Consider the following 13,473-nt stretch of genomic DNA (forward strand, 5'->3'; position numbering starts at 1 on the left):
CCAAAAATGGCTCAAAAAAAAAAAAAAAAAGGAAAAAAAAGTTGTAAACAGCTAATTTAAGCAATGCATGGGTAGATCTATAGTAATAACATTGTCTTCATACATCATTACAAAAAGTATTTTTTAAAAAAATTGAAAAAGTACGAAAATTGCTGAAATTTTTGAAAAAGAATCCAAAGAAATAAAATAAAATAAAATAAAAAAATATGCAAATATCCCCAAATTGAACATAAATCAAGCATAATTTGATTGATGTGGGGTTATTATGTTAATTTGACATGATTGTAGGAAGATTTAAAATAAAATAAGGTAGATTTTTTTAACCCCATTTCTTCTATTTTCCCAAATTGACCACCGGGCATTCGATTCTACGATTTGAGCCCAAATCCTTTGTTTTAATCTTTGAAACAAGCATAGAAGTGGTCGAAAATTTGCTTAGAAGGCTAAGGAAGAAAAAAAAAAAAATTAAAGAAGGAAAATAGGAGGAAAAGGTGAAAAAACATTATTGTCATATGACATTTATACGTGTATCGATTGCGATCGATAATATGCCATATCCAAATATCAGTGCTAAGACAGCCCATTCGACCAATATGGGCCAATGAGGGACTTTTGATATGGACTGATATGGACTTGTATCATGTATCGCATCGTGCCGATACGGATATGATACAATTGTATCGGTTGATACGATACTAATATTGAAACCATGATGACCACCTACCACGTTGTAGGATGAACCTGTGGTTATTCTTATGTGGTCATTTTGTGTGAAAGGACCGATGACAAGTCAGGATGGAAAGTCTCCACCATTAGGCTCGACAACGAGTCAATGCGTTTGTCCTACCCCACATGGGAGTGCGAGTAGTCTATGGATATGGGATCTTGTTATTAAACTTGTTGGATGCTTACACTGGAGTATCACTTGAAGTATCTAGATAGAGAGAGTGAGAGACCCATGATACTTGATTCAGATCAACTTTTATTATTTACTAGCATTGACAATCCTTAGACCTGAGGACATATGGGGAGTTCAAGTTCCTAATGTCATGTACTTTGGCTCACCACATGGAGCCAATTGCAATGGTTCATATATGTGGTGTGGTTGGGTACATGCATTAGGATAAGGTTGGGGTTCATATGATCCAACAAGGGATCCACTAGTTACTGGTAAGAAACATTATTATGGTTGAGATCGGGTAGATTGGACCATCCATCAAGTGGTCTTTCACATGGGTCCGGTACTCAAAAGGCTTTAAATGCTTCTACAAATGTTTTCAACCGTTGATCTTTATTTAAATTGTTAGTATGTTTCGATCAAACTTGATGGTAATTCTGAAGATTAGGATCTTCTGGTCCACTACTTGGTTTGAATGGGAATTAGATCAAGGATGGATGACCATGGATAGTAGAGGAAAAGCGTCAATTTAGGTACATGGTTAAGGAAAGATCACAAACATTCAATGCAGTAGGGCATACGGAAGATTGTAGGGTGGCAGAGCACCATATAAGTGTTTCTTCCTAAAACCCTAACTACCTGTAAATAGATCTTATGTCGGAGGGATTTGAGAGAGCCTGGACATCCCTAACCCCCTTAAGCAACACCTAGAGAGAGAAGCAAGAGAGAGAATAATGTAGGGGCATTTTCACACCAGGCACGAGTGGGGTTGCCTGTGGGATGCAGGGGCACACTCGAGGTGGGCAGCCCATGTGAGGCGGGTGGCTCATGTGAGGCGGGCCCCACCCGTGTGAGGCGAGTGGCTCGTGTGAGGCGATACCCATGTGATTTGGGGCCCACGAGGGGGGTTCGGCCGAGTTCCTAACCCATGAGATGTGGGGCCTGGGCTATGAGATAAAGGGATTGATTCGCCATGCTCTAACAGTTCGAGCTTTTAGAGCAAGTGGTCAATTGTCCTGCATCAAATTGGTATCAGAGCAAGAGGTCTCATGTTCGAGACTCCTCACAGGGGATGATTAATGCTGGAGCATTTTCACACCGGGCTCGAGTAGGGTCCCCTGTGGGATGCAGGGGCACACTCAAGGTGGGCAACCCGTGTGAGGCGAGTGGCTCATGTGAGGCAGGCCCCACCTATGTGAGGCAGGTGGCTCGTTTTGTGCCTACCTCCACCTTGCACTGAGGGTTGGTCTTTTGGCTCTCCTCTTCTCCTTCATCTAGGATAGATCAAGGAGAGACCTACTTTTTAGGATAGGCATCGACATTTTCGCAGTTTTGCTACATCTACAAAACAGGTAATTCTAGTTGTAGAATTTTCTTATTTTGCTTTTGTAGAAATTAGACCATATCTAGACAGTGATTCTTAGGGCTAATTGATTAAAATCTGGATTTAAAAAAAAAAAAAAAACCTTTGTTTTCATTGCATTTCAAAGATCCTAATGGTTCAGATCAAGGGTAGGACCTCTTCTATTATAATAAATATGAAACAACCATTTCCTATCCATGATTGGATGGTTAGGATCATCATATTGGAGTGGCTTTTTAGACGGGCTATTAGAAGTGGACCTCACATGTTGGACAATCAAGATCAATGATTGAACATTTCTCTATTAATATTATAATCAATACGGACATTTATTCTCCTAACCATTGATTGGATATTTAGAATTATCCCATCAGAAGTGAGATGCATGATGGATGGCTTAGATACATTATTGAACATTTTGATATTATATTTGATTGCTAGTAATTTTAATGACCATTGATTGAATGGTTTCAATAGTCTCATCCCATGCGATTTCACTGGGGCTTTTACCTGTCTTGCAAAATGTAAATTTAAATAGATCAACCAAACAACAATTCTAAAAAAACATGAATTTGACAAGCAAAACCCCAAAAACCAGTTGCGTAATAGCGAACTTACAATTTCACAAAGATATCAATTAATGAACTTTCAAATTCATGAATTGACTAATTTCATGCATCCAAACAGGCCCTTACTAATTTTCCATTTTAAGAGACAACTAGCATATAACCTCCAATTTTATTTTATTTTAATTTCCAGAAAGAAACAACCTATACAATCTATATCATAACACGTTTTAGAGATTTTAGTTTTTCTCATCTTTCTAGGTCATTGTTTTGTGACAGTGAGAGAGGTGAGCTATTCATAAGCAAATCTTTGTTGCTTTATGACAATTCCGTTCATGCTTTCCATGCAAGAGATGCAATTCCTATTTGGATCGTGGGAAAAGAAAAGAAAAGAAAAGACAAGTGTAATGATTATCCAATAATGGATTCACATAAGTTCCATGAGCATTATTGAAACATGGATTCTCATGAATTCCATTTTTGGGGGTATTGTTTAGATAGCAAGTGGAAATCGCATCTTCGTCTAATAGTGGTCACCTTGTACCTTGTGCGTGAGGATTTGACTATAGAAAAAGATAATGATTGCTATGTGAAATCCACTATTTCCTTTGCTATCCAAACAAGACAAAAGGTCCAAACATTATAATACCCTTTTCTTTTACTTCCCACAAACTATGTGCTTTTGTACATCTTTGATACAGGACAGGGAAATTAAGTATGATATGCAAGATTTCATACTTTAGATCATACTAATTTAGAAACAATCACAAAAATTACACATCCCACATAAAGTCAAGCATTCAATAAGGGGGAATCTACAAGGGTCCAAGCCTACACATGTTAGGGCTGGATCAATTAAAAATTATAAACCAAACAATGATCAAAGGAGAGTAGATTCATCCACACATGCAAAGGATTACTTCCCCAATCTAAGGGATTCACACGTTTCAATTCGAAAAACCTTAGGGTTGCAAAAGTATAATAGAACTTAGGAATTTGAGATGATCTAGGGTTAGGGTTATGGAAATAAGGCGAGAGAGGAGTGAATGAGAGGAGGAAAAGAACCTGGAATCAGTCCGCACGTGTGGGCAACAAGCGGGCCTGACGCACGTGCGTGGATTGTGGCCCGCACATGTGTAGGGCTCACAAACCCAAAAAGGGCTAGCAAGAGTTTGGTCCGCCAAGGATGGGCCACCCAGACACCGATTTTTAGATCGAACGGATGACGGGTTTGAGCACGGTGCTCCGCCAAAGTTTCAGCCCTCCTGTAGGGCCTGATTCTAAAAATCTGCTGTAGAGAAGGATTGGCTGCAAAATAATGGCGGATTTGAAGGTTGGATGACTGTAGGTGAAGATGAATATGGATGGTAGGAGGTTAGTGCGAATCGGGATGGGTGTGGCTTCGTACCACGGTAGTTAGCCCTTCGAAGAAGGGAGGGTTTTGCACCCAATTAGGCTCCCACTCAGAGATTTAGAGAAGCAAAAAACGCAGAAATTTTATTTCAATCTTCCCTCAAAAAATCCTACAAGGGGTTGCCTATTTATAAGAAAAACCTATATCCCAAAAGCCGCGCCATGTGCGCACCCTATTACTTCGAGACAAAGTAATCAAAAATAACAACTAATCAAAACAATCTAAACCGTCCATGATATTCCTAATAACAATAATAAGCAAAACCCAAAGTACTAGATTATTTATAGTGGGCCACAATCATGAGATCCAATGGTGGGATCTCCATGACGATCGAGTCTAATCCAAGGAACCAATATAGTTTTCTAACTAGGAGGCCCTCCACGGACATCGTCATTGATCCAGATCGATGGTGGGGCCCTCTTCTTCCTTGCGTACTGCGTAGGAGGGCGTGCATGTGCGCGAGATGTCCCCATCAACTCTCCCCGGCTGCAAAGATTTTGCCACTGGCGAAATAAAACTCCTGAACCTCTCCAAGATGTCAGGATCAACTTGTTGAAGCTCCTCCTCAGTGAGCGTGTACTATCTGAAGTTGGGCGTAACTTCCACTTAAATAGGCACTTTTGAAACCCACCGTCCGACGTTAATACTATCTGATGGTCCAAAATATCCTCTATCTCCTTTATGGGTATGGGAAGAGAAGGTATGGAAGGTAGAGGCTGGGAAGAAAGGTCAAGAAGAGGCCATGGATCAAAGGACAGGTCTGAGGAATCAGGATGGTTAGGCGAAAGGTTGGACAATGTATCAGGGGTCCCCTGAAAAGCAACTAGATCCTCCACATTGAATGTGGGACTAATTCCCATGGAAGGTGGAAGATCTACTACATACGCATTAAGACCGTTTCGTTTTATAATTTTGAATGGTCTAGCGCTACGCGCGTGTAATTTACGAACGGCTCCCTGAGGGTACCACTCTAGCCTGATGCGGACCATTATAGAGTCTCCTATATTGAATTCCTTGAAACGTTTATGCTAGTCTACAAAAGTTTGTAATGTTCATTACTAGTAGCGATCTTTCGCCTGATTTCTTTATACAATGAATGAATGTGATGCGCAAAAGACTCTGCAGACTCCGATGGCCTATGGGACAGGGACATAGGGATAAGATCAATAGGGGTCCTAGGTTTATAACCAGTAATGACTTCAAAAGAACCTAAACCTGTGAACCTATTGACAGAACTATTAAATGCAAACTTGGCTATAGCCTATAGGTAATACGGTGTCTTACGTCCTGGTCTGCTCCCCTGCTAAACATCTGAGTAAACTCCCTAGGCTCCTATTGACCAGCTCAGTCTGACCATCGGTTTGAGGGTGGTAGGCAGAAGAAAATTGGAGCCTAGTATTCATCACGTGTTATAGTGTCTTCCAAAAATAACTCATGAATCGCACGTCACGGTCAGACACTATGTTTTTGGTAACCCATGAAGTTTGACGACCTCACTAAAGAATAACTGAGCAACATGAGATGCGTCAGAGGTCTTAGAACAAGGAATGAGGTGGGCCATTTTAGAAAAACAGTCCACGACAACAAATATGGAATCATGTTTCTGAATAGTTTTGGAGAGCCCGAGCACGGAGTCCATACTGTTGTCCTGCCAAGGGATGAATCGAACTGATAAAGGTGTGTATAGTCCCGTATTTTGTTTTTTCTGCTTTGACAGTTGACAAGTACGACATTGCCCTATAATTTTGGCCACGTCTCGCTTAAGGCTTGGCAAATAAAACCTATCCTCTACTAGGGCAATCGTCTTGTCTCAACCAAAATGACGCGCGACCCCTCCTGAATGTAACTCCCAGACAAGAAAATCGAGGGAGATGCGTGGTATGAATAAGTGATCACTCCTAAACAAATATCTGTCTAAAATCAAGTACTCATTGCTAGCTCCTGACGGACTCTCTAACAACAACGCGTACACAACTCCAAAATCTAGGCACTCAGAATAATCCTCTCTGACATACTCGAGACCCGTGACTTCGACACTCATGGAATTGAGTAACGCAACTCGATGACTCAACACGTCGACAGGCTTATTCTCTACACTGGCCTTGTGCTTAAGCACAAAAATGTACTCTTGAAGGAATTGAACCCACTTGGCGTGCCTATGGTTTAATTTCTTCTGAGAGTTCAAATATTTCAAAGCCTTGTGATCTGAAAACAAGACGAATTCTTGCGGCAATAGATAATGACGTCAATGGCACAGTGATTGCACTACCGCATAGAATTTTTTGTCATAGGTGGAGTATTTTTGCTTCGCCTCATTTAGTTTCTCACTAAAAAAGGCGACAGAGTACCCTTCCTGACTAAGTACTCCTATGCCGACTCCTGACGCGTCGCATGCGACTTCAAAAGCTTTCAAAAAATCTAAAAGTCGCGTGACTGGAGCTTCAGTCATCCTGACCTTTATCTCCTTGAAGGCTTTCGAGGCTGCCTTCCTCCATTGAAACTCTTTTTTTTTATGCAATCCGTGATGGGAACCATAATGGAACTAAAACCTCGAATGAACCGCCTATAGAAGGTGGCCAGGCCGTGAAAGTTGCGCACCTCGTGAATATTACGGGGTTCAGGCCAATTGACAATAGCTCTAACCTTCTCGGGATCTGCCAACACACCCTCAGCTGACACAACAAAACCTAAGAAGATAACACTACTAGACATAAATGCACACTTCTTTAAGTTGGCGTACAATTTCTCGACTAAAGGATCCCACAAACTTGCCTCAAATGGTTGAGGTGTTGTTCCTTGGTCGTGCTATAAATCAAGATATCGTTAGAATAGACGACCAAGAACTTCCCCATGAAGGGCCTCAACACTTGGGTCATCACACGCATGAAAGTACTTTGGGCATTAGTCAGCCTAAAAGGCATGACTAGCTACTCGTATACCTCATCCTTCGTCTTAAAGGCTGTCTTCCACTCTTCAACAGGGCGTACACGGATTTGGTGATAACTGCTTTTGAGGTCAATTTTTAGAAGATAGTAGCGTTGGCCATCATATCCAACATATCATCAAGACGCAATATGAGAAACCGATACTTGACTATGATTTTGTTATTGGCCCTACTATTAACACACATCCTTCATGTGTCATCCTTCTTAGATGTAAGAAGGGCGGGCACGGTACACGGGCTCATGCTCTCTCGAATGAAACCCTTTTCTAGGAGCTCATCAATCTGCCTTTTCAACTCTGCATGCTCCTTTGGGTTCATTCTGTAATGATGGAGGTTTGGTAAAGTCGTCCCAGGGAATAAATCAATGACGTGTTGTATATCTCTCATAGGAGGAAGCTCATCCGGTAGATCCTCCAGAAAGACATCACGGAACCCATCCACTACCGAAATGGCCTCAGTGGGTAACTCTACGCTAGCCTATGGTGCACTCTCCCTAGCCACAAGGGCGTACACTACCTAGTCCGACTCAGTCTCTCGCTCAAAGTCCTTAGCATTTAGAATATGGAGAGGCTTAGACTTGGACTTCGATTCATTCAATTCTTTTGAGCTACTTACACCACTATGTGTGGTGGACTCCTTTCCAGTTGTGTTCTTGGGCGGAAGTGGATTTAGCTTGACTTTCTTGCCCTCAAACCAAAATGTACAAATATTCGAATGACCGAATATGGTGACATCCTTGTCATAGAGCTAAGGCCTACCCAGAATGATATGGCCAACATGCATGGGAACAACATCACACCAAAGTGTCTTTACATGATCCAAATTGAATAGGAACAAGACAACGGTGTGAAACTGGAACGGAAGTTTCATCAACCCGGGACTCTATAAGGTTGAGGATGGGCTTCAAGCTTCAAGCCCAAACGGCTCACAATGTTAATTAATGTCCCGTTGACACAACTACCACTATCCACGATCATCTTACAGCTCTTTTCACCACGCTTCGCGTAAGTATAGAAAATTGTGTTGCGGCACCAATCATTAGTATTCTTGGCTTGTGCAAAGGCGCAATGCACAACTGCGAGGGTCGTAGACTCTTGCGCTCCATCTTCCTCATTACTAGGGGTTTCTGCTGGCTCATATTCTTCGCCTTCGTCGTTACTTTCTGGGGGGCACTACTTCTACTTGCCCATCAATAAGGAACACCTTGATGCCCTCTTTCGTGCCACACTGGTGGGTAAAGTGACCAAACCCCTAACACCTAAAACACCTAGTTGCCTCACTTTTGCGCGAACTAAACCCGACAACCTCTTTACCCTTATCATCCTTGGGCCTAGACTGAGAACCACTAAAAGACTTATGTTGATATCCAGTGCTGGGCTTAGTCACAGAAGGGTTGGCCCTGGCGCCAGAATCACGAAACTCAAACCGCCTTACCACAAATGCTTTAAGGTATTGCTCGACCTCTAACACTACTTGATACATCTATTCAAGAGCATCTACATCCTTGGCAAGCAACTCTCTCCTAATGTCAAAACGAAGACCCATCTTAAATTGAGCAAGAGTGAGTACGGGGTCCTCATCAACTTCACATCGAGTCAAGTACTCTTCGAACTTTTCAATGTATTCAGCAACACCCATGGAACCTTGTCGAAGAAATTGTCATTCCTCAACCAACCTCAAGTGATAAGAGAAAGGGAGGTACTTTTCCTTAAGAGCAGAGTGTCCCATATCGGTTACGTATCGGCCGTAACGGTAACGGTGGGGTCCGTTACGCGATATGGGGGCGTAACGGGCGATGCCCCGATTTTGCTACCGTAACGGCCGTTACTGACCCGTAACGGCTGTTACGGGCCTTAAAAAATAGGAAAAAGAAAAAAAAATACTTACCTTTTTTTTCTTTTCTCATTCTTCTTCTTCTCGGGAAGTTGCGGCTGCGGCTTGCGGCTCTGCTGCGGCTACGGCCACGGTGGCCTGCTGCTGCTGCTGCTTCCTCTTCTCTCTCTCTCTCTCTCTCTCTCTCTCTCTCTCTCTCTCTCTCTTCTTTCCCTCTTTTTTCTTTTCGGTTTCCCTCTCCCTTCTTTTTTTTTTTTCGGAGGTGTACTGCGCACCAACTGGAGGTATGTGTCATGCTAAGACGAGCGCTGACAGTCCTCAAGCTCCACAGTGATGTATTTATTATATCTACACCGTTCATCTATTTTCAGAGATCATTTTAGAGCACCACCAAAAAATGAATTATATCCAAAGATCGTCTGGACCACATCAAAAATAGCGGCGGAGATAATGATTTTCACCGTTAAACAATTCGTAGGGCCCACCATAACGTTTATTTTCCATCCAATCTGTTCAAGCCTTAAGACGAGCTCGTCAAATAAATGGACGGTTTAGATATAACACATGTCAGCTTGATCTAAAACTTTTGTAGCCCCCAGTAAATTTTTAATGGTGAACTTTTAGTTATTGTTGTTTCTTATGTTGCAATCCACCTAAGCTTTGGATGTGCCTCATTTTTGGGCTCATGCCCTAAAATTATTTGGCAAAATGGATGGACGGTGTGGATATAACACATTCATCACGGGTGGGGCCCAAAAAACTTTGACACATGTGCTACACTTCACAATCCGAGTCCCGCCTAATTTGGGCCCTTAAAAAATTGTACATGAGACATATATTAACTTAAAATTTACCAATTAAATTATGGACTGCAATTGCTAACTCACAATGCCAAAATCAAATTGTTTAAATAGTTTTAATTGTTAATTTGTGGACTTTTATTTTTTTAAATAGGGCCTTTTGATTTTTTTCATGATTCACTATCCAATAAATGTCCACAAATTCATAAGTGGGATAATGGCAATAAATTGCAGGAATTTGAGGCTAATTTAGCACATAGATTGGTCCTCAAAGTCAGCCCCAAATTGGCAACGCCATCTGCCTGAATTTAATTTCATTTTTTTAAAGAACCATTGGGAGAAATGATATCAAATTGTTAAGTATATAAATTAGATATTTAGAAAAATAAATATATGAATTTTGTAGTCAAATTCAGGTTACCTGGTTCAAAAATTAATCAAAGAGTCCGATACAACTTCTCACCAAAGAGTGGACCGTTACACCACCATAAACATGTTCAAATTTATAAATGAATGCATATTTGGAATGCTTAGAATATTCCGGATTTAATCCATATTTTTTTGGCGAAAAAAAAAATTGCACCGTTACGGGCCATTACACCCCCGTATCGCCGTTACACCCCCGTATCCGTATCGATTTCGGAGGGCACCGTTACGCCAACCGATACCGATACGGGATACCATGCTTAAGAGTCTCTTTCGTTTCTCCCCAATGGACTATTGGGAGCTCCCTCAACCTTTCTTTCTTTCGCTCTACAGTAGCCCAAAATCTCTTTACTTAGCCTACAAGCTTCATCTTGGCGAATCGGACTCGACGAGCATCCGACATGTCATACCACTCAAAATAGTGGTCCATATCCACCAACTAATCTAGAAAAGCCTTAAGGTCCAAGTGGTCATCAAACGTAGGGGCGTCTACTCTAACTCCCTTGAGGAGTTGCACATCTCGGTTATAATGATTATGATGCCCCTCACGGTGTGGGTGCACGGGTACACGCCCATGACCAATTCCTTGGCCACCTCCATTCCTTCGTCTATCCTCCTGACCACCTACCTGAGATTAGGTAACGCGCACATTAAGCTGATCAAAGCGTTGGTCAATACGTTGTTCCAAGCGCTTACCCAAAGACTCAAACTGTCGGGTTATATTGTTCATTGATTCTTGCAATTACTCCATGTTTAGTGTAGGGTGTAAGCCAAAACCACAACCAGTACATGTAGGCATACAACTACTCACTCAACTCAAAGAACCTCTAACACAACTATATGCACCTAAATGGAACTAAATGATCATATAGGACTCTATATGAGGAAACTACACAATGCTACTAAAATTCCAGCAACATAACCGCCTAAATAGTCTGTTAATAGAAAATTCAGCCAAGAAATTTGGGAATTTTCTGACAACAGAAAATTCAGTAGCCCATACTGTGAATTATGGGTCCTAAACAACCCTATATGATGAGACTTGCTACAAAATAGACAAACAAACTAAACCCTAAACATGCAACGCATTCCCCTATGAAAAACCTAATCTCTGATACCAAATTTGATGCAGGACATGGAAATTAAGTATGATATGCAAGATTTCAGACTTTAGATCATACAAATTTAGAAACAATCACAAAAATTCCACATCCCACATAAAGTCAAGCATTCAATAAGGGAGAATCTACAAGGGTTCAAGCCTACACATGTTAGGGCTGGATCAATTAAAAATTATAGACCAAACAACGATCAAAGGAGAGTAGATTCATCCACATATACAAAGGATTACTTCACCAATCTAAGGGATTCACACGTTTTAATTCGGGAAACCCTAAGGTTGCAAAAGTAGAATAAAACTTGGGAATTTGAGATGATCTAGGGTTAGGATTATGGAAATAAGGCGAGAGGAGTGAATGAGAGGAGAAAAAGAACCTAGAATTAGTCCACACGTGTGGGCAGCAAGCGGGCCTGACGCACGTCCGTGGATTGTGGCCCGCACGTGTGTGGGGCCCACAAACCCAAAAAGGGCCCCAAGGGGTTGGTCGGCCAGGGATGGGCCACCCAGACACCGATTTTCAGATCGAACGGATGACGAGTTTGAGCACGGTGCTCCGCCAAAGTTTCAGCCCTCCTGCAGGGCCTTATTTTGAAAATCTGCTGTAGAGAAGGATTGGCTGCAAAATAACGGTGGATTTGAAGGTTGGATGACTGTAGGAGAAGATGAATATGGATGGTAAGAGGTGGAGGCGAATCGGGATGGGTGTAGCTTCATACCACGGTAGTTAACCCTTCGAAGAAGGGAGGGTTTCGCACCCAATTAAGCTCCCACAACTTAGAGATTTAGAGAAGCAAAAAATGTAGAAATTTTATTTCAATCTTCCCTCAAAAAATCCTACAAGGGGTTGCCTATTTATAAGAAAAACCTATACCCCAAAAGTTGCACCATATGCGCACCCTATTACTTCGAGACAAAGTAATCAAAAATAACAATTAATCAAAACAATTTAAACTGTTCATGATATTCCTAATAACAATAATAAGAAAAACCCAAAGTACTAGATTATTTAGAGTAGTGGGCCACGATCATGAGATCTAATGGTGGGAGGCCCTCCCTGGACGTCGTCATCGATCCAGATCGATGGTGGGGACCTCCTCCTTGCGTACGTGCGTAGGGGGGCGTACGTGTGCGCGAGATGTCCCCATCAATCTTATACAAAGTCCTTCCTAGAGTTAGAGTCCACTTAACTGTCTCCTAATCAACAAAGAAACGAATTTGCATATTTTACTGCTCAACTAAAAAATTTCTCAGGGATTTGGATTGGCCGTAACATCAGGAATAACCTTCAGTGACTTCATGTGTTATGTGATAATAGTGAGTAGGTTACATTGGTCGTTAGTGCTGAAGCACAAGAATGACGGAAGCTATTAGAAGTCTTCTACGTAATCATGCACTAAAACATTTTCCAGTCTCTGAAAAGGTAGCAAAGCCACCATTAGAAGCTTCAATAAAGGAACTATTTCAAAGGTTATTATAGTATATACCTTTGAGTACAATGAATCTTGTATATTGATATTCAAAAAGTCATCATGCAGAACATCGATATCTGGAAATTAGGTTAGGGTCTAAAACATGTAACTGTACCATTTTAGATTTAAAAGAGGCATGGCAAGGGAATTTAATAAACATAAAAACGTGATGAAGCCATAATTCATTTGATAAGATGACCAGCAAGATAAGTATTCACTTTACGAACTTATCCATTAAAGGAAGAGAAGCATCATGACCAGCAAAATGTGAGTCAAGAATATAAACGCTAAAATAACTGACCACAATAACATTACATGGACATAACATGTTGCATTTACTAGTCAAACAGACCTACTGTCAACATTATTGACAATGTTATCCACAGGATTTTGATCACTCCAATGCCATAGAATGAAATTTTGAGGAATTTCTTCATCACACTCTGAAAATATAACAATGAATGTTACAGCTTTCACTTCTTTCCATGTATTTTCTGTTGTAGGCGAAACTGATGCATGACAATGACATCATGCATACATTTTCTGTAGACCACTCATGATTGGAACCTACTAAAATCTTTTTTTAGGTCAAACCATTGCAAATTGAAGACATGTTGACATTTCAGCAGTTAATAAGAGA

General features: G+C 41.2%; 1 protein-coding gene across 4 annotated transcripts in view; it reads right to left on the bottom strand.

Annotated features, from left to right (window-relative positions):
• Positions 1 to 13,473, bottom strand: part of LOC131233967 (25S rRNA (cytosine-C(5))-methyltransferase NSUN5) — a 69,056-nt gene that overhangs the window by 19,465 nt on the left and 36,118 nt on the right. For all 4 annotated transcript variants that reach the window (XM_058230879.1, XM_058230878.1, XM_058230877.1 and 1 more), the window contains one exon: positions 12,849 to 12,910. In XM_058230879.1, coding sequence (XP_058086862.1) covers positions 12,849 to 12,910 — 62 coding nt within the window. The remainder of the gene's footprint in view (positions 1 to 12,848; positions 12,911 to 13,473) is intronic.

The sequence above is a fragment of the Magnolia sinica genome, chromosome 18 (assembly GCF_029962835.1).
Source record: "Magnolia sinica isolate HGM2019 chromosome 18, MsV1, whole genome shotgun sequence".
Classification (NCBI taxonomy): domain Eukaryota; kingdom Viridiplantae; phylum Streptophyta; class Magnoliopsida; order Magnoliales; family Magnoliaceae; genus Magnolia; species Magnolia sinica.